Here is a 19,038-nt window from a genome sequence, read left to right as displayed (position 1 = left end):
GGACAATGTCTAGTTTTCCTGCCTCTCTTTTCGTGGGTTGAGGAAGGCCTGTTGAAGGGGTTGAACTTTTTGAGCTGCAGAAATTTGAAGTGTCAGTCTTTGATCCTGTCAGCTGTGACGCTAGTTGTCTGAACTTTATCTTTCTTCTTTCCATCCAGATGGTGTCCTACTCCTCTGTCCTCACAGCAATCAGTAAGGTATGACCATAGCCATTTATGAGCTAGGTGGAGGGCATGAGAGCAGAGAGATGATAGTGACAGATGGGACCCCCTCTGTTCGCCTGCGCGGTCACGTACACTCTGAGACTGGAGAGGCAGCACGTGATGCCTCTGGATGGCATTGCTGTGTTCCACTGGAGGGAGGGAGATCCTGGAAAGTGGGGGGCTGGCAATTAGGAGCCAACTTCCAATGTTGAAAGAATGCCGAGTCTGAAACCTGAGGTTGGAGGGAAGATGAGTAGGAATTCTGAATATGCCGTCTGCCTCATGTGTGAGACCAGAGGTCAACCGGGATGTTTGTAGTATCATTAACTGTTCTTTCTGCAGTTTGATGACTTTTCCCGGGACTTGTGTGTCCAGGCTTTGCTGGATATCATGGACATGTTTTGTGACCGGCTGAGGTAATGGCAGGGCTTGTTAACTTCCGGTATTATCCTAGCGTAAAGGAGAAGCTCCAAGCATGTAGACTGAGGCCAACTCTGTGGGTTCCCACACTTCTTTCCCCTCTGCTCTTCTGCACCCACCCACCCCCATCCTTTTCTACTTAGTCCCTTGGGATAAAAGACCTCTTCTCTTTGGAGTAGCTCATTTGAAATCTTGTCCAGTGGAAGTTGGGGCTGTCTTCCCTAGGACTTTGCTAGCTTCCCAGCTCTCTTCCCTCATAGGGGCGTGCCAGCCACTCTGGGGAAGATTGGTGTGGGTCATATTTCAGCCTTTGGAGCCAAGACAGATTTTGCATCCTTTCCCGGTAGCTGTCATGGCAAAGCAGAGGAGTGCATCGGGCTGTGCCGGTCCCTTCTCAGCGCCCTCCACTGGCTGCTGCGCTGCACTGCAGCCTCTGCAGAGCGGCTCCGGGAGGGGCTGGAGGCCGGCACTCCAGCGGCTGGCGAGAAGCAGCTTGCCATGTGCCTGCAGCGCCTGGAGAAGACCCTCAGCAGCACCAAGAACCGGGCCCTGCTCCACATCGCCAAACTAGAGGAGGCCTGTATGTCCCCTGGTTCCCCTGAGCCCCACCTTCCACTGTTCCCATAGCTGGTTCTTTAATTGAAAGGGGAGAGGCAGGATGCCATCCCACTTCTTTCCAGGAGGATCTGAAATCATCCCACTTCCTTTTTTTTCTCCCCATAAGCATTGCATACATCCCAGGGACTTGGGCAGGGTGGCACCCGAGCCAATCAACCAACAGGTATTTACTGAGCATTATTGTATGCCCAGCACTGTGCCAGGTGCTGGGGATGGGGGGTGGGGGGCTACCAAAGGAGCATGTGGCAGGGTCCCTGCCCTCAACAAGCATACATGCTAGTGGGGAGCAAGACTAGTATGTGATAAACATGGATGAAGTTAGAGACAAGAGAAGTACACCATCCATCCTTGTGTTTGTCTCCGCGCTACTCATCTCCTGAAAGTAAATGACTCTTGTTTTTGAGTGTTGCCTAACATATCCCTTTGAACATGGTACCTGTCTGCTATCGGGCCTGTTGTATCCTACACCGCTTGACTCAAGTGCAGATGTTAACTCTTGGAACCCTCCAGAGCCTGAAGGAGATAGATCACCCAGTGGGAGGGAAGTACTGGTTTTCTGGACATGTTGCCCAAGACCACAGTCTTGTGGCTTGAGACCACCTAAGGATCTCTTGTTCTCCAGTAACAACAATGCTAGAATGGGTTACATCTAGGTCTTCAGGACATGTTTGGAGAACTTGTTATAGGATTAGTATATTTGTTAACTTTTCAAAGTATGTTTTATTGCCTGTGAGAAGTCCAGAAAGATGACCTGTCTATAAAAATGGGCCTTGTTGACAGTATCTTACCTATCTTGAACACTTGACCAATGTTTAGTGGCTGAAAAGTGAATGAATATTTAACTTAATTTTAATGGATCTCAGGTCTTATTTTTTTGTTTCTTTTTCCCATGCCACATGGAGGTTAACGGGCTAGTTGGTGCCAGTATTCATCATCATTTAACCCTCTGGAGTTGTAACTAGGATAAGTGACTCATAATTAAGTGCTAAATAATGTAGCAGAGACCATGAGTTCAAGCATTTAGGAGGAGAGGTTAGCGGGTTGGACCAGTTGGGTGTGTTGTCAAAGGATCCAGACATGAACAAAAGCTTGAGGAGAGTGGTTTGAGAGGTGGCGATGAGTTGGGGCACCACAGAGGGGGAGAGCCGTGAGAGCAAAGGCCTCGACAGGGTGTGGGTGAACCCAGAAGCCTGGTTAGGAATCTAGCTCGACTGGGGTAGAGAGTGATGGCCACTTGCAAGGCTGGCCACTCCTGATGCAATTTGTGGCCACCTCCCTGTTCCAGCCACTGGACTTCAACCCCCCTGTGCCTCTCTTTGCCACTGTCTGTGTTGAACTGTACCTAGGCTCTAAAGTCAGCCACGTGCATCCCCTAGAAGGCAGGCCTCTGGGAATAGTTTCTAGGGACTTTGGTGTTGGTGCTCACTCCCCTTCTAGAAACAGTGCATGCTGCCCTCAGGCCCCTGGCCTCCATGTCATCCTCAGGGGAAGCCTCTGTGCGTGGTTTTGAGGTCCCAGGGGGGCCAAAGTCGAGGAGCTCAGGGCCATTGTCTTCCTCTCTTCTTTTCCCATTGTGTGTCTGCATTTCCTTTTGTCTGCCAGCCTCCTGGACTGCCATTGAGCATTCTCTCTTGAAGCTTGGTGAAATCCTGGCCAGTCTCAGCAACCCCCAGCTCCGGAGCCAGGCTGAGCAGTGTGGCACACTCATTAGGAGGTACCAGGCTCCCAGGCTGATTGTAGTGGAAGGAGCGAGGAAAGGCCCTGGGTGTGGGTAGGGAGATGTGACCCCTGGCCCCCACCCTTCTGCTCACCTGCCCTCCAACTCTTTCTGTCTCCCATGTATCCGTTCCCTTCAGCATTCCCACAATGCTGGCTGTGCACTCTGAGCAGCTGCACAAGACTGGTTACCCCACAGTCCATGCGGTGGTCCTGCTCGAGGGCACCATGAACCTGACAGGCGAGACGCAGCCCCTGGTGGAACAGCTTATGATGGTGAAGCGCATGCAGGTTGGGGTTCCAGAGTTGTTTCTCTGCCAACATGTTGGGCTGGCCACTTGGGGGCAGTGGGGAGGATTCTTCTGGTACTTTTTGGGAGAACTGGGTTTCCTCTGATCGTGGTGGAAAGCAGATGGCTGTCATACGTGGCAGTGCCATTTCGCCTGACATCTCTTGTTCTCACACTGGGGTTGGGGAGCACCCTTCGTACACAGTCTCTGAGCTTACCTGATCAGCTCCTGGCCTCCCCGGGGCCTTCAGAATATGAAAGGGGATGGGCATCCTTTTAGGCTTCTCTCTTGGGTCTTCTCACAGCATATCCCCACCCCACTTTTTGTCCTGGAAATCTGGAAAGCTTGCTTCGTGGGGCTTATCGAGTCTCCTGAGGGTACAGAGGAGCTCAAGTGGACAGCTTTCACCTTCCTCAAGGTACCTGGGACAGGGGAGCAACAGAGAGCTGAGTCTAGAAATGGTTCTCAGGAAAAGCAGTGACACCCAGGATCTCTGTCCCGCATTTCTCCCCGCTGGCATTGTCTGCAGCCTGCCGGGTCCCCCAGCGCAAGTTCCCATCGATTCTTTTCTCTGAAAGTCCCAGGGCTATATTTAGCCTACTTGGCAGGCGCCCTCCGTCTTTTAGCACACAGGTGCTGTTTAGCTCAGTCATCAACCAGATTGGTGCAGGGCAGTTATGGGAGCCAGGGAAGTGGCCCCGGCCCTTGAATCGAGTTCCCTTTTGCTTGTGGCATTTCCTTGTGGAACCAGCAGAAGTGAGGGGTCCCTGTGTCCTGTAGACTGGGGGGCACCGGGCACTTGGATGGCTTTCAGCTTTCTCATTTGGCCCTAAGAGTGCTTTTATTTCCAGGGTGGGAGGGTTCCTGTCTCTCTACTCAGGGCAGGGGGATGGAGGGGATGCCGTTATTTCTGGGTGAGAGAAGAAATTCATCTTCCTGTTTTTCCTCTTGTCTCACCCTCTAGATTCCACAGGTTTTGGTTAAGTTGAAGAAATACTGTCACGGGGACAAGGTTGGTTGAAGAAATGAGATGGGGGAGGGGCACGGGAGCTGGTGAATCCTTGTTTCCACCCTGGAGACACAAGGGCAAGGGAAGGGCCAGCCGTGTGTTCTGGCCCCTGGGGGAAGGCTGGAAGCGTGTGGGCACCTGAGCATCACGCCCATCCTCCGCGAGGCGGCCAGGCCGCACCAGGGGCAAGGTTGCCCAAGGTGTCCCGGGGCCGGTGGAGGGCCATGGTGCTCTACACTCCTTCCTGTCATGTCACTGGAAGCCTGTGGTGGGTACAGCCGACTTGTCGGTGTTTATATCCAGTGGGGTGTCCTTTTAAGTCTGCATCACAGGCTGTGGGTGTAGTGGAGGACCTAGAAGCCAGATGGCACCTTCTGGGTCTTTGTAGGACTTCACCGAGGATGTCAATTGTGCTTTTGAGTTCCTGCTGAAGCTCACACCCTTGCTGGACAAAGCCGACCAGCGCTGCAAGTACGAGCTCCCCTGCTCACCCCCACTGCACCGGAACATGTTCTGGGCTCTCCCCCCTGCTCCTCTCAGGAGACTGTCTCCTGGTTTGCTCCCCTGGGCAGGAGGCGGCAGCCCTGTAGCTGCCGAGTGCCTGCGCCCCTCTAGCGTCCCTCAGGCACTCAAACATCCTTCATCCTGAAGGAGGGAGGACAGCAGGCCGGGGCCCATTGTTCCCACCCCTCAGTAACCCCTGCCCTGCTCCCCCGTCATCACCTTTTCCCCTCACAGCTGTGACTGTACAAAATTCCTACTCCAAGAATGTAGCAAGCAGGGGCTTCTGTCTGAAGCCAGCGTGACCAACCTCATGGCCAAGCGGTAAGTGTACGCTCCCTTGGGCTGGCCCATGGGCCGCTTGCCCTCCTCCTCTCATGTCGAGTCCAGGCTTCCTGGTGCCTTTTTGCCTCCTGTCTAGAGTTCGGGTTGCAGGTGCCTGGGGCCAGGCCTAGGGATCCCAGGAACAGCAGATGCTGGTTTCTGCACCCTTAGGTGCTGCGCTTGAACTCCCACCCTCCTTTGCAAGCAAAGTAAAAATCCTAAATCTTCCTTTAATATGAAGTGAGCTTTCAAAATTGAAGTAACGATCAGTGATAAGTTGAAGCAATCGTGGTCGTGAATATGCTTTCATAAAGATCACCCCGGCCACAAAGGTTCTCCTGTGCTCCCCACCTTCTCTGGGCCTTTGCTTCTGTAAGTCAGGAACTTACCTCTATTTCTTTTCCCTTCTCCAACTGCTTACGGCCGCAGGGCAGCAGACCGGGAACACGCGCCCCAGCTGAAATCCGGAGAAAATGCCAACATCCAGCCCAATCCTGGGCTGATCCTCCGGGCAGAGCCCACTGTCACAAATATCCTCAAGGTGAGTGTTCCCTTTCCTTGCCTCCAGGGTCACGACTTCCTTTTTTCCACTTTTGCTTCTACTTCCAGATAAATAAACGGAGGTCATAGACTTCTTTGTCTTCCGGCTTTTATACGTAGTTACTTTGGAGGTAGAGAAAGGGGGAAGGCGGGGAAGCTGCCATCGAAAATAACCTCTGTTGAGCTTGAGCATTACCTGTAAGCCAGGCACCCTGGTAGATGCTTTCACCTGCTTTTGCAGAAGCAATGGGGAATCTCATAGCAGTGACCTCACCCACCCCACCCCCACCATCACCACCATCACACCACCACCACCATGATCCCAGTTTAGTTGAGAGGGAAGGATTAGAGAGCAAGGATGGATTTGGGGAATGGTTTTCCAGAACAGAGTCAGAAAGATGTAGATCGAATTTCAGGTTGTAGTATCCCATTTAATGGAGACATACAGAGAGGGAGACTGTGGTTAGGCTGTATCTGGGGGGTGTTCAGTATTGTTCAGGACTTGATTTCCTGTCATATCCCCAGACGATGGATGCAGACCACTCCAAGTCCCCAGAGGGGCTGCTAGGAGTTCTGGGCCACATGCTGTCTGGGAAGAGTCTGGATCTGCTGCTGGCCGCTGCTGCTGCCACTGGGAAGCTTAAATCCTTCGCCCGGAAATTCATCAAGTGAGGAAGGCTGAGCCCCTGGCTAGGGTTGGGGAGGCATGTCTGAAGGAGGATGTAGCAGAATAGGGCAAGGAGCTGGAGTCTGGGTCTCCCTGGAGATGCCCAGGGCAAGGCAGGCCATCCCCACGGGAGACGCTGGGGGAAGGCCCAGGTCTCTGGATGTGAAGTGCTCTTTTCTCTGCAGCTGAGCATGTTGATGAGCTGAGAGGCATAAAATGGCAGGCGTGGAGGGATTCAGGTGCACCCAATCACTAAGAAGGAGTTCTCAAACTCTGTTGATTGTTTTGGTTGACCTGGAATTTGATATGTAGAACTTGGCTCCGTCCAGTGAGCCATTAACTGGGTCTTGGAAATCTTTTTTTTTTTTTTTTTTTTTTTTAAGATTTTTATTTTTAAGTAATCTCTACACTCAATGTGGGGCTTGACCCACAACAGTTGCATGCTCTTTTGACTGAGCCAGTCAGGTGCCCCGCCTTGGAAATCTTTTAAAAACAGATAGGAAGAGTTCTTTTTTGTGTAGTGATGTTCATTTTAAGTGTAATCCCTAATTCAGACTCTAGTGACTGCCTTTCGGGACAGGTGTAGCCCCCTGACTCTGCCCTGCTTGGTGCAGCCTGTCTCCATTCCTCCCACAGTTTGAATGAATTCACGACACATGGCAATGAAGAACTTGGTAAGTCAGCTCTGTGCACCTCCAGACCCTGCACTGCAGGAGGGGTGGTGGAGGCAGAGAATAAGGGAGGGCAGAGGGCCTATTGCTTATCCTGGGGAGGCTGTTTTCTCCCCTGAACAATGACGGACTGAAGCTTTTGGGGAGCCTTGAAAGAGGGGAATGCTGGGAAAAGGATTCTTCCCAAACCACCTGTTTGTTTCTTGCTCTCCCCCTTTATGATTTGGTTGGGTACTGAGGAGAAGGAGGGTATCAGGAGTCTTTGATTCTAAGGAAGGGATGATGTTCCAATCGACACTCAAGAAAAGGATTCTGAGCCTCAGAGCTTTGAAGAAGCCACTTGATCACTGACCTTCCTTGAGGCAAATCCTGATCCCCTCCCAACCCAGACAAGGGCTTTGGGCCCTGCCCTAGGCAGTGGGGTCAGCCTTCTCATTCTTCATAGCCAAAGCAGCCTCAGTGCGCGCCTTGCTCTTTGACATCTCGTTCCTCATGTTGTGTCACGTGGCCCAGACCTATGGTTCAGAGGTGAGTGAGAGGAAAGCAGCCAGGATTAGGGGCACCAAGTGGGCGGGGAAAAGGGGAAGGAAATGGCCAATAACTAGGGGCCCCTCTCTCCCACTGGTCTCCTAAGCCAGTTGGTTCTGCTGGCTGCAGAACTCTGGTGCCCCCACCCCTGGTGGGTCAACGGATGCCCCCTTGGTCACATCCATAATCCTTCAGTGCGACCTCCACACCCACCACTAGGTGGCAGCATAGCCCCCTCATCTTTCTCCCTTAGACCAATTCATCTTTAGTTCTTCAGGCTGGAAAGTAGAAGCGGTGGGGTAGGAAACGGAGGGGCGGGGCACTGGCTGCTGATGCTCCCTTCCTTTCCCAGGTAATTCTGTCTGAGTCGAGCTCAGGAGCACAGGTGCCCTTCTTTGAGACATGGATGCAGACTTGCATGCCCGAGGAGGGCAAGATCCTAAACCCTGACCACCCCTGCTTTTGGCCCGACTCCACCAAAGTGGAATCCTTGGTGGCCTTGCTCAACAACTCTTCAGAGATGAAGCTGGTGTCAGTGGCCGGGTGCCCGGTCCAAGGGTGGTGGCGGGGGTAGGCCAAGACCCTCTGCCTCAGCCCATCCCACACTCCCCCGTGGTGATTTTCCTCTCACTCCCACCCCTTGCAGGCAGATGAAGTGGCATGAAGCCTGTCTGAGCATCTCAGCAGCCATCTTGGAGATCCTCAATGCCTGGGAGAACGGGGTCCTGGCCTTCGAGTCCATCCAGGTAGCCCCACCTTTCCAGCAGCCTTCTCTCCTCCCTGAGACACAGAGCCAGTCTTTGATAGCTTGTTACATTTTATAAGAACACGAAGACCCTTAATCCAGGAGCTCATGTTTGGATGTTGATCTTCCTTGTAATTATAGGTTTAGCCACTCCCTCCCACCCAGGCAACTTTGGAAAAAGCATATTTGTGGTGAAAAGAGGTGTGGGATGTGGTCCAGGACTCCACCTGCTGCACTTAGCTGCCCACAGAGGCTGGGGAAAGTGATGGTCAGGGAGGGGAAGATAGTGGCCTCAGTCACCCTTTCCCCTCCCCCAGAAAATCACAGATAATATCAAGGGGAAGGTGTGCAGTCTGGCAGTGTGTGCTGTGGCTTGGCTTGTGGCCCACGTACGGATGCTGGGGCTGGATGAGCGTGAGAAGTCTCTGCAGATGATCCGCCAGCTGGCAGGGCCACTGTATAGTGAGAACACCCTGCAGTTCTACAATGAGAGGTCAGTAACCCGTCCGCTCGCTTCTGGAACTCTGTAGGCCTGTCGTGAGAAGCCAGCACCTCCAACAACCAATATCCCCCTCTTCTCTTACCTTCCCAAAACATGCTGCTCACTCACCCACGTTCTTATTTACGTGTTCACCCACTGACTCAGCAAGATTTAGTGTGTGTCTCTGCGCCTGGAGTGTTTATAATCCAGTACCTGCTGTGTCCCAGAAATACAGACCCCAAATAGCTATGATTCCTGTCTTCAAAGACCTCAAGATCTGGAGAACTAGCTTACCAGAAGAACAGAGTGGTTATCTTAGCTCTATCACTGTCTAGGAACTATGAACCCATCTGCAAAACTATAAGCCTTCAGCCTGCCTACCCTCGTCATCCCCCTATCTGGCTATCTTTTGTGACATTGCCCTGCCTTGGCTTTTTAGAGGCTTGGAGGACCTCCCTGGTGACTTCAGACGTTGAGTTCAGTGGTGTTGGTTCCCCCTTCCGATAACCTTTTTTTAATATAATTGTGGTAAAAATGTAACCTAAAAAAATTTGTCTTAACTATTTTTAAGTATCTAGTTCAGCAGTGTTAGGTATTCACATTGTGGGGGGTGGGGGTGGGGGGTGGGGGGAGGGGGGCGGAACAGATCTGCAGAACCTTTCATCTTGTAAATCTGAGACTTTGTACCCATTATGTAACAACTCACCCTTTTCCCTCCCCCAGTTTCTGGTAACTACCATTCTACTTTGTTTCTATGAATTTGACTACTTTAGGTACCCCATGTAAGTGGAATCATACAGTGTTTGTCTTCTTGTGCCTGGCTTATTTCACTTAGCACAGTGTTCCCAAGGTTCATCCATGTCGTAGCACATGTCAGAATTCCCTTCAGAATAATATTCCACCATATGTATATGCCACATTTTGTTTATCCATTTGTCGGTTGATGGACGCTTGGGTAGCTTCGCCTCTTGGCTGTTGTGAACAGCGCTGCTGTGGAATGGGCATGTACAAGCAGTAAGCTAGGAGAGAGGACTCACCAGGTGGCCCTCAGGATGCTCCTAGAGGGAGGAGGTGGAAACATTGAACCAAAACACGGTTGGAGAGGGTCTGTGAGATCACATCTTTCTTCCTCACATCATTCTCTATTCCTTTGTCCCTCACATCCATCCTCCCACAAGTAATGGAGGGTGTGCTCTGACGTAATCCATGCTAAGCACCCTGACTCCTATCTGGGTGAAGAATAGTCAGAAATCTGTGGGTGCATCACGCAGGTGGGAAAAAGTGGGCCTGAAAGTCCTAGCAGCTTTCCCAGAGCTGCCCAGCATTCCAGGAATAGTTAGCGCTCAGACTCCGGACTGCATTCACGGTTAGAAGACTGTGTATGAGAAAATTCCTGGACATACGCTTCTATTTGCCCAGCTACCAAAGGCCGGGAAGAGTCTTGTGGGGCAGTCCTTGGGCCCTTATCCTGGAAGTAACAGTTTACTTTGGGAGGAGGCCAAGGCTGGGCGGGGACCCCCCCCCCCCCCCAGCACTCAGCCCAAAGGGAAGTGATCATATTTATTTATGTCCAGGGATTGGCAGGGCCCCAGCTCTGGGGGATGGGGGAAGTTGGAGACAATGAAAAGAGAAAATAGGAATATATCGTTGGAATAACCTGGGGGAGGAGAGCACCCCCTCCACGCACAGGCTTTGGGCCCATCAGGTGAGAGGCCTCCCAGGAGCAGGACTGGTAGGGGCAGGTCTGCTAGGGCTTTGTGACTTCTTGTCTCCTCCCTCAGCATAGAATGGGGTTAGTTCCCCAGGAATATTTCCGTAACTCGAGTCCTGGGAAAAGTCTGGCCTGGATGTTTGCTCCACTCTTGAACCTGATATTGCCCGAACCTGAATCTCAGGTCCTCTCCCCCCTCCCCCAGGGTGGTGATCATGAGCTCGATCCTGGAGCACATGTGTGCTGACGTGCTGCAGCAGACAGCCACCCAGATCAAGTTCCCATCCACGGGCGTGGACACGATGCCCTACTGGAACCTGCTGCCCCCCAAGCGACCCATCAAGGAGGTGCTGACAGACATATTTGGCAAGGTGCTGGAGAAAGGATGGGTGGACAGCCGCTCCATCCACATCTTTGACACCCTGCTGCACATGGGAGGCGTCTACTGGTTCTGCAACAACCTGATTAAGGTACCTGGGGTGCAGCGGGTGTGGGCCAGACACCCACCCAGACCTAGGCTGGGGGAGCAGGTATCCTCGAGACTCAGGGAGACCTCTGAGAAAATACCTGGTAGCACCAAAGTCAGTCCTGTCCCCGCATTTCCCTGCACCCAGCCTGGTCAGCCGGGCTTCTCTGGGAGGCCTCTTAAGTGCTGTGAGAAGATTCCTTGGAACACAGAGGCAGGTCCTGGCCTCGGGGCTCCTGGGCTCTGAGGGAAGCCCCCTCTTCAGGGAGCTGTGGCCAGAGGCTGACGCGTAGTGAGGGATGGAGCAGTACCCGGGGCTTCCCCTGTGTGCTCTCCCAGAGAACCCCGTGTTTGGAGCCCTCAGCTGCTAAATCTCCCTCCCCGGCCCCTCCAGGAGCTGTTGAAGGAGACGCGGAAGGAGCACACACTGCGGGCGGTGGAGCTGCTCTACTCCATCTTCTGTCTGGACATGCAGCAAGTGACCCTGGTCCTGCTGGGCCACATCCTGCCTGGCCTGCTCACCGATTCCTCTAAGTGGCACAGCCTCATGGACCCTCCTGGCACTGCGCTCGCCAAGTAGGATTCTCTCAGAGCCTCGAGTCCCCACAGCACGGGGCCCAGGGGGGCTGGGCCGTGGGGAAGCCCTGTCAGCTGGGGCCTGATCAGCACCGGCACGGAAACCCTCTCTGGGGCCGTCTGACTTTACCTTCCTTCCCTGGAACCCTTTGCCAGGTTGGCTGTCTGGTGTGCCCTGAGCTCCTATTCTTCCCACAAGGGACAGGCATCCTCGCGCCAGAAGAAGAGACACCGTGAAGACATCGAGGTAGGGCGCATTCATTCATGTGCTCAGAGGACATTTACTGGGCCTTCTGTGGTAAGAGACACCTTCCCTGGGTGGCTGCGTCAGGGCTCAGTTGGCCGAGCGTCTGTAAGGGTGACTGTGTGAGGGGGTCTGTCACTAGGGCTGTGGGAGGGTAAGGGAAGCTGGTCCTGCTGGAGATGCCAGCTGAGGCCTATGGGGAGCTGACTCTTCCTCACTCCTATGTGAGCTGCAGCTCTCCTCCCTGATGACAGGGAATTTGGGGACTCAAGGGTGTAAAAGTGACTCTCCCGCCCTCCAGGATTATATCAGTCTCTTCCCCTTGGATGACATGCAGCCCTCGAAGCTGATGCGACTGCTCAGCTCCAATGAGGAAGACGCCAACGTCCTTTCGAGTCCCAGTGAGTCCCAGTGAGCATGCGGACGGGGCTGGGCGGGCTGCTCCTTGCCTGGGAACTCACCCCCTCCTGGGAAAGTTGCTTGGTGTGGTCCGTGGCTGCCGCATATCTGCGGGTCAGAGAGAGTGTGGGGGAAGTTTGTCTCATCCCGCTCCCCACTGCGCTCTGTTTTCTACCTGCCGAGAGCCCAGGGTCGTTGGGGACCTCTTCCGAAGGACTGATGCGCTTCTGCCCAGACCCCAGCCCAGCCCCGCATGCACCACTGTCCCTTCCCCGTGCCTTACTCACCACAAGTGAGTTCACTGCCTCAGGCACAGTCTGTGCCATTGACTCACCAGCTCTGGCCTTCCTTCCCCTGAAACGGCCCTTGAGGTCTGGGCTGGGACACGGGGCTGCTCCCCACTCTTCCTGCCTGAAGAGCACCCCTTCCCCTCCAGGCCCCCTTTTCCAAGGGCTTCTCCTGTGGCACTTAATTTTTCCTGTTTCCAGAGATTTCTCTGGAGTCTAGACATTTCTCTAAGGCCTTTTAGGGATTAAATCACCAACTGTGCACTTGGGCAGAGGAAAGATGTTGAGGTCGCCACCTACAAACCCTGTGACCTTTGGCCACTCAGCAAACCTGAGTCTTGGTTTCTTTGTAAAAAGGGATTGCGAGGAATAAGTGGCCTGCTCCACGCGCAGGCCGCAGATGGGCGCCTGGCGGTGTTCACCAAATGTACTCTCTCCTCTCCCTGTGGGATGTCTGTATTCGGGGCCCCTCTGTGACTCTGGATCCAGGACCTTTCCCGGGCAGGCCCTCCATGCCTGACGGGTGAGGGCATCCCCTGGGAAGGGGGGTTTTGAACGCAGGAGGCCTTTTCCTCAGGCCCCCTCTGCCTGGCCCCACAGCCGACCGCTCCATGAGCAGCTCCCTGTCAGCCTCCCAGCTCCACACGGTTAACATGAGAGACCCGCTGAACCGAGTCCTGGGTGAGTCCTCCCACTGCGCTGCAGCCGGAGGGGTCCTCCTGGTGTCCCTTCACTCCTGCTATGTTGCCCCATCTCCCCGGCCGCTGGCTCTCCCGTCACCCCCAGACTCCCATTTAGTCCCTCTTCACTCGTTTTCCTTTCACGCTTCCTCTTTTGGACGCCCCCATTTGGGGGGCATCCTGAGCACTTCTTTCCTTTTGCTTTCTGGTGCCACCACCACCTCCCAGCCTGACTCCTCTCAGCCCCTTCTCACGGAGTGCTCACTCTCCCCCCATCCCGCACAGCCAACCTGTTCCTGCTCATTTCCTCCATCCTGGGCTCGCGGACCGCCGGCCCGCACACCCAGTTTGTGCAGTGGTTCATGGAGGAGTGTGTGGACTGCCTGGAGCAGGGCAGCCGCGGCAGCATCCTGCAGTTCATGCCCTTTACCACCGTGAGTGCTTCGTCTCCAGGCCCGGCCGGTCCCCACATTCGGGCTCAGATGGGGCAGCGAGTCTTAGTGGAAGCCTGGGGTTCAGTGACAGCCGTCAGAGTAGGAGGGGCCTCCTTCCTCCCAGGACACCGGGGCCACCACCAGGTAGCCCCAGTGAGCGGCCGTTTGTCCATCTGTGGCAGGTATCAGAACTGGTGAAGGTGTCAGCCATGTCCAGCCCCAAGGTGGTTCTGGCCATCACGGACCTCAGCCTGTCTCTGGGTCGCCAGGTGGCTGCCAAGGCCATTGCTGCGCTCTGAGAGGCTTGGAGTGGCTGCAGGGGTCAGCCGGGGGGGGCCACGGCTCCAGTCGCCTCAGAGGGGAACAGTGAGGAAAGATGAGACATCATTGCTCATATCCACGTGATGTAAGAACCCTTTGTCATTTCCAGATCATTCCCCTACTCTTGACATCTGACCTCTAAGACGTCTCCCAGTTTCTTTCTTTCATAATTTCCTCTCCCTCTGCCAGCACCTGAAGAATGTGAGCAGCCTGGCTCTTAGCCCAGGGCCCTCCACACCCCACACCCCTGCCCTGCCCGCCCCCCCGCCCCCTTCCAACAGTAGATGTACCTCTGAGGAATTTTTACAGGTGCAGAGTGTATATATACATATATTTTTGTAACACATGAGGGAAGTTCACCTCAGCTCATTTGTAAATAAAGATCTTTGTGGGTCCCTGTGTGACTCCACGTGGTATCAGTGTTTGTCCCACTGGGGCAGGGAACATCTTCTTGGAATCCCATATACTGTGCCCCAGGCAGAGACTCAGTCCTGTGGCTGAGGAGGTCTGGGCTCAGGTTCCTGTGTTTGTCCACTCAGCAGGGGCAGGCCTTCCCTTCCTCAGACATGCACTGGGCGATAAGGAGTCAACACACGCCCGCCGCCTGCCCCCACACCCCAAAGTCAGACTTAACTCTGAAAAGGGAGAGGTTTTGGCTAAAGGCCCCACTGTCCTGTCCTGATGCTCTCCCACTAGGCCCAGCCCCACCCAGAGTCTGACTGGCCTGGAGTTTGATCTGTGCTTTCCAAAAGAGGACTGGGGGGTGAGGGCAGGATCTGTTTAACCCTTGCTTGTCTTCTCCACACATCTCAAGCCCCGATTTCTTCAGGACCAAGCAGAGAGGGAGGGCTCTGAGCCACGTGGCTGGGGACTCTGGCCCTGCTCAGCCAGACCTTTCTTTTTTTTAATTTTTCTTGTGTTTATTTTGACAGAGTGGCCCCGCTCAGCCAGACCTTTCTTTTTTTTTCTTTTTCTTTTTCTTTTTCTTTAGTGTTTATTTTGACAGAGTGTGTGCACATGTGCACATGACTGGGGACAGAGGATCTGAAGTGGGCTCTGCTGACAGCAGAGAGCCCAGTGTAGGGCTCGAACTCACAAACTGTGAGATCTTGACCTGAGCTGAAGTTGGACGCTTAACCAACCAACTGAGCCACCCAGGTGCCCCCATCCTTTCTAAGGAGCCAGATGGGGAAGGGAAGTGAAAGATGCTCGAGGAGCCAAGGGGAAGCCTTGAGATGGGGGACTGGGGACCGGTTGGCCATCTAAACTTTCCTGAGTCTGGTGGAGGCACCCTGGAACCACATGCATCTTCAGCTGAGGACACAGGATTGCTTCCAACCTGCGGTGTGAAGCAGCCCCTCCAATCTCTGCATCTCTCTCTCTCTCTCTCTCTCTCACACACACACACACACACACACACACACACACCTGCCCACTCACCCTGTGAACTCAATAGCCCCTGAGGCTGAGACCAGCAGAGAAGTGGCAGCTGACCTGAGTTGCTCCCTGTCAGATCAGAGGCAGAACTTGAGGGAGAGAAGTACAGGGCCGGGAATTTGAGTTCTGACCCAGGTTGTCACCCTGAATTCAGATCCTAATCTGTAAAAGGCACTTACTCTGTCGTTGTGGGCAGCTGTGAGTGTGGATGGGCTGGAGTTTATGGAAGATGATAAACTGACCAGCTCTGTGCAGACATTAAATCCTCCCTTGCTTTGGGCCAGTGTCTGTCTATGTCTGGACTACTAAGACTCCCCAATCCCACGTTCTCTCCCAGTATGGTTGTCCATCTGCCTTCTGTCTTCCCACTAGGCTGTGGCTCCTTGAGGCCAGGGACCATACGTGCCTTGCCCACTGCTGTGTCCCTAGCACTTGGCTCAGTGCCTGCACAGAGCAGGTACAAGAGAAATCCATGCTAAAGGCGTGAATGTTGATGAGCTAGAGGACGGCCCTCTTCCTCCCTGCACCTCCTCTTTCCCTCCCTCTGGCCTCACCCCCCACTCAGTCCTCCCCCACCCAATCCCTGGCTGGGCACCAGCTGGACTCAAGAAAGAGGAAGAACGTTTACTGGAGACAAACAAAACACTTTATTATCACAGTTTGGCTACAGTGAGAAAGTGGGGGCAGAGGTGGAGGGTGAAGAGTTGAACATTTCTCTCACTCCATCACACAGGCCCCGCACTCCCAGTCCCCCTCCAGCGAGGCCAGTAAGTGACTCTCTGCTCAGCCCTTGAGGAGTCAGAATCCTGACCCTGGTGAGGGTGGGGCAGGCATTAGGAGCCTGCCATTGTCGCTACGAGGCATCCAGAAAGATGAGAAATGTCAGCCATGTCTGGGCTCCCCATACTGGAAGTCAAAATATTCCCCAAAACATCTTGAAAACTAGATTCCCCAGCGAATTCGTGGGACCCCAGGGTCAAGCTTTCCGGCTCTGGCTGCCTCTGCGGGCTTAGTGTAGGGAAGGGGACGTGAGAAGCAAGGCCTAGCCCACCTGGCATGCGCCAGCCACTTCGGTGAGGCCAGAGCGAGGGAGGACCCGGTAGGGGAACACTGCTGTTTAAATATTAAACAGGGTTGTCTTGTCTCCCACTTGGGAGACTTCCTGATGCTTCCGAGGGCCTCAAGGTGGGTACCCTTGGGCTAAGGGGTTCACTGGGGTTCTTCCCAGTGCCCACCACAGAGCCAGGCCAGGGAGCAGTCATAGAAATCAATACGTGGTATTTACCTATCCGCCTCCCAGTCCCGGGGACAGATTTTCTCCCTGCTACAAGCAGGAGAATGAAACTCAGAGGTGGCAGGAAGGACCCAAGAGTCCAGGGCTCCTTTCTGCTCTTTCTTGTCTTTAAATATTAGGTTTAAATAAGCATAAATATTAAATAAAGATAAATACACTCGTGAGGGAGGGTTTTTCAGGGCTTGGAGAAGTGGCGCAGAGCACGGTATGCCACCTCCAGGAAGCTCTGCAGGTTGGAGGCAACCAGGGTGCCTCCTGCCCGGCGCTGGAAGGCTGAGGTGAAGGTTGGCATGGTGCCCTGGGTGGGCGGCACTGCAGGGGCCATCCCCACGTCTTCCATCTGTGGGGGGGGAAAGATGAGATCAGCAACCAGGCAGGCCCTGCTGCAAGCACATTATTAAATGAGGAAACGCAAAAGGATGATGGGCTGTGGAAGATCACACGGTTAATGGTGGGGCCAGGCCTTGAACCCAGGTCTGTTTCAAGGTCCGGTGATCTGTCTCCCGCCCTCATCTAGAGAGTGGGGAAGGGCCAGCAGCGAGGGGAGCCTGGGATGAAGTGGTAGCTCCTTATCCACATGCCTGGGAGTGCTCCCATCCCGTTCCTAAAGAAGTGGGATACCCAAGCCTTCAGCCCAGTCTTTGGGGACCAGCTCAGTCCAGGCCCCGAACACTTGCCATTCCCAGCGAAGCTCTCACCTGCTGCCAGATGTTGATAGCAAAGTCGGTGATGTCCAGCTGCAGCATGTCCAGGGTGGGGGCTAACTCGGGGGATATCCCTGCCAGGGCCTGCAGGAGGCCCTGGTAGAGGAAGAGGCCACTGTGGAGTTGACGCAGGCAGCCCATCTGCAGGACAGAGTAGGGCGTCAGAGGTTGCTGCCCGGGATGCTCCTTTCGGGGCCCCAGATTGGAGCCTGGAGATCCAGGGAGACTTCCAGACCATCCTTCCCTCCCCTCATCGCCCTCCTCCCGTCCAGAAACTCACCAGCTGCAGGGCCTGGCTGGAGCAGCTGCTCAGGGGAGCCTGGGGGATGCCCAGAGCGTGCCCAAGCAGCACCAGCTCCTCAGGGTGGCACAGCTTGTGGGCGGTGCACTGGGGATAGGAAGGATGCTGAGTGAGGGGGTCTTGATGGGGCTGGGCTGCTTCTGCTTCCCGAGTCCAAGTCCTCCCCGTTTCTCCAAGATCTTCCCCTCCCTCCTGGTCCTGCCAGGCTGCTCAGCCCCATTCTGCCCTCCACTGTGATTCCAGGCAGCCTCTCCGAGAGCACCAAGAGCACCGTCCCCGCGACTCTCCCCCCAGTTCCTGGCCAGCCTTCCGTGGCTCCACCTCTCCCTAATTTTCTCCCCGTTCCCGCTGGGTCTCTCCTCTCCCATGTCCCTCCCTGATGATGTCTTCCTAGTATTCCCGTCCCCTCCCTCAGCTCTTGTCCCTTCCTCCCTCCATGCAGCCCTCTGGGTCTTCTTTCCTCCACCACCCCTCTCCAGCATCTTTGTCCCCTCCTGGCCTCTCACTCACCAGCCTCTCCTGCAGCGCTGTGCCATCAGCCTGGACCTTCCTCACTTGTTCTAAGCACTTGAGCAGGAAGCTCTGGGGCAGGGAGCTGGTAGGGCCCAAGGGGGTGGCTTCTTGCACCATCCAGAGTGCGCTGTGCCACAGCAGCAGCTGCAGGGCTGAGGGCAGATAGGGGCTCAGGGGACATGCTGTCCACTCCCGCCGGGGTCCCTTTCCAGGGCCCAGGTTCCCCCAGCCCCTCTACTACTCCATCCTCCCTCCCTGGGGCTGGGACACTCACCGGTCAGCTTCATGGGGCTCTGGGCAGCAGGCTTAGCAGGAGGTCTGGGTGGGTCTGCAGGCTCTGGGCTCTGGCAGGGATCAGCTCCAGAGGGCCTTTATACGTAAGCCCATGGAGGCCTGGAAGGAAATTACCTGGTGCTACGACTAAGGCTTAGTAATAACTTTATGCAAATTTGGCGTTCAGGACAATGCAGGGGGGCTGGGACAAAAAGCTGTTTGCGAAAGTTTTGTGAAATTGTGGAATCTCTGATCCTTCTTTGACGTCCAGTCCCCTTCAAACTCCCTTCCTCCCCTTAGCCCCACCCAGGCCCGAATTGCCCCAGGGTGTTTGATCAGAACCGCTGAACAAAGGCCGAGACACTGATAAAAGCCCTGGAGGCTGGAGGCTGGTCAGACTGGGGAAGAGGCCAGCCTCTGGGCAGCCCCTCCCTCCCTCCCCTGGATCTGCTGGAGCAGTCCCCTGGCACTCTCCCTTGGGATTCTCAAGCCACCTGCTCCCTAGGCCCCAAATTCTGGGAGGGAAGAAGCTAGTTTTACCCCCCAAACTCCCAGGAGGCTGCCTTCCTGAGTGCCCTCCTGATGGGCCAGGGGCCTGAGATAGGGACATTGGGGTCTTGCCTCCCATCTCCACCCCACACTTTGATGGGCATCATCCCAGGCTCCTGTCGCAAACTGGTTAGCT

The 19,038-nt window shown here is 54.7% G+C and overlaps 2 protein-coding genes and 1 non-coding gene across 11 annotated transcripts in view; 2 read left to right on the top strand and 1 right to left on the bottom strand.

Annotated features, from left to right (window-relative positions):
• Nucleotides 1-14,228, top strand: part of MED24 (mediator complex subunit 24) — a 32,289-nt gene extending 18,061 nt beyond the window's left edge. For 5 of the 9 annotated variants that reach the window (XM_043584341.1, XM_043584340.1, XM_043584339.1 and 2 more), the window contains 24 exons: nt 159-197; nt 546-619; nt 971-1,203; nt 1,348-1,404; nt 2,844-2,955; nt 3,098-3,248; nt 3,552-3,665; nt 4,212-4,259; nt 4,645-4,727; nt 4,995-5,081; nt 5,511-5,622; nt 6,147-6,289; nt 6,925-6,962; nt 7,405-7,487; nt 7,840-8,018; nt 8,134-8,233; nt 8,550-8,725; nt 10,630-10,894; nt 11,285-11,466; nt 11,623-11,713; nt 12,012-12,111; nt 12,997-13,077; nt 13,362-13,510; nt 13,693-14,228. In XM_043584341.1, coding sequence (XP_043440276.1) covers nt 159-197; nt 546-619; nt 971-1,203; nt 1,348-1,404; nt 2,844-2,955; nt 3,098-3,248; nt 3,552-3,665; nt 4,212-4,259; nt 4,645-4,727; nt 4,995-5,081; nt 5,511-5,622; nt 6,147-6,289; nt 6,925-6,962; nt 7,405-7,487; nt 7,840-8,018; nt 8,134-8,233; nt 8,550-8,725; nt 10,630-10,894; nt 11,285-11,466; nt 11,623-11,713; nt 12,012-12,111; nt 12,997-13,077; nt 13,362-13,510; nt 13,693-13,809 — 2,814 coding nt within the window. In that variant the 3' untranslated portion in view covers nt 13,810-14,228. Of the gene's footprint in view, nt 1-158; nt 198-545; nt 620-970; nt 1,204-1,347; nt 1,405-2,843; nt 2,956-3,097; nt 3,249-3,551; nt 3,666-4,211; nt 4,260-4,644; nt 4,728-4,994; nt 5,082-5,510; nt 5,623-6,146; nt 6,290-6,924; nt 6,963-7,404; nt 7,488-7,839; nt 8,019-8,133; nt 8,234-8,549; nt 8,726-10,629; nt 10,895-11,284; nt 11,467-11,622; nt 11,714-12,011; nt 12,112-12,973; nt 13,078-13,361; nt 13,511-13,692 lie in introns of those variants that run through there. The other 4 variants (XM_043584343.1, XM_043584344.1, XM_043584342.1 and 1 more) reach the window with 2 other exon arrangements.
• LOC122486247 lies at nt 7,223-7,326 on the top strand. Its single transcript, XR_006298096.1, has one exon. It is a non-coding gene; the product is annotated as a small nucleolar RNA SNORD124 (small nucleolar RNA).
• A 1,663-nt stretch (nt 14,229-15,891) lies between the features above and the next one.
• On the bottom strand, nt 15,892-18,744 carry CSF3 (colony stimulating factor 3). The gene is made up of 5 exons (XM_043584336.1): nt 18,355-18,744; nt 18,078-18,232; nt 17,547-17,654; nt 17,261-17,407; nt 15,892-16,902 (listed from the first exon to the last, which is right to left on the bottom strand). Exons 1-5 carry the CDS (start codon nt 18,365-18,367, stop codon nt 16,738-16,740), a joined length of 588 nt encoding a protein of 195 aa, XP_043440271.1. The 5' UTR covers nt 18,368-18,744; the 3' UTR covers nt 15,892-16,737.
• Between the last annotated feature and the right edge of the window lie 294 nt (nt 18,745-19,038).

This window comes from Prionailurus bengalensis, chromosome E1, assembly GCF_016509475.1.
Source record: "Prionailurus bengalensis isolate Pbe53 chromosome E1, Fcat_Pben_1.1_paternal_pri, whole genome shotgun sequence".
NCBI lineage: Eukaryota > Metazoa > Chordata > Mammalia > Carnivora > Felidae > Prionailurus > Prionailurus bengalensis.
Note: the sequence above shows the minus strand (reverse complement) of the source record. Positions and strands in the feature narration are given on the sequence as shown.

Coding starts and splice junctions, on each gene's coding strand:
- CSF3 (XM_043584336.1), bottom strand. Junction 17,655..18,077: donor CAGCGCTGCAGGAGAGGCTG/GTGAGTGAGAGG, acceptor TCCTATCCCCAG/TGCACCGCCCACAAGCTGTG. Junction 16,903..17,260: donor CTATCAACATCTGGCAGCAG/GTGAGAGCTTCG, acceptor CCCCCCCCACAG/ATGGAAGACGTGGGGATGGC.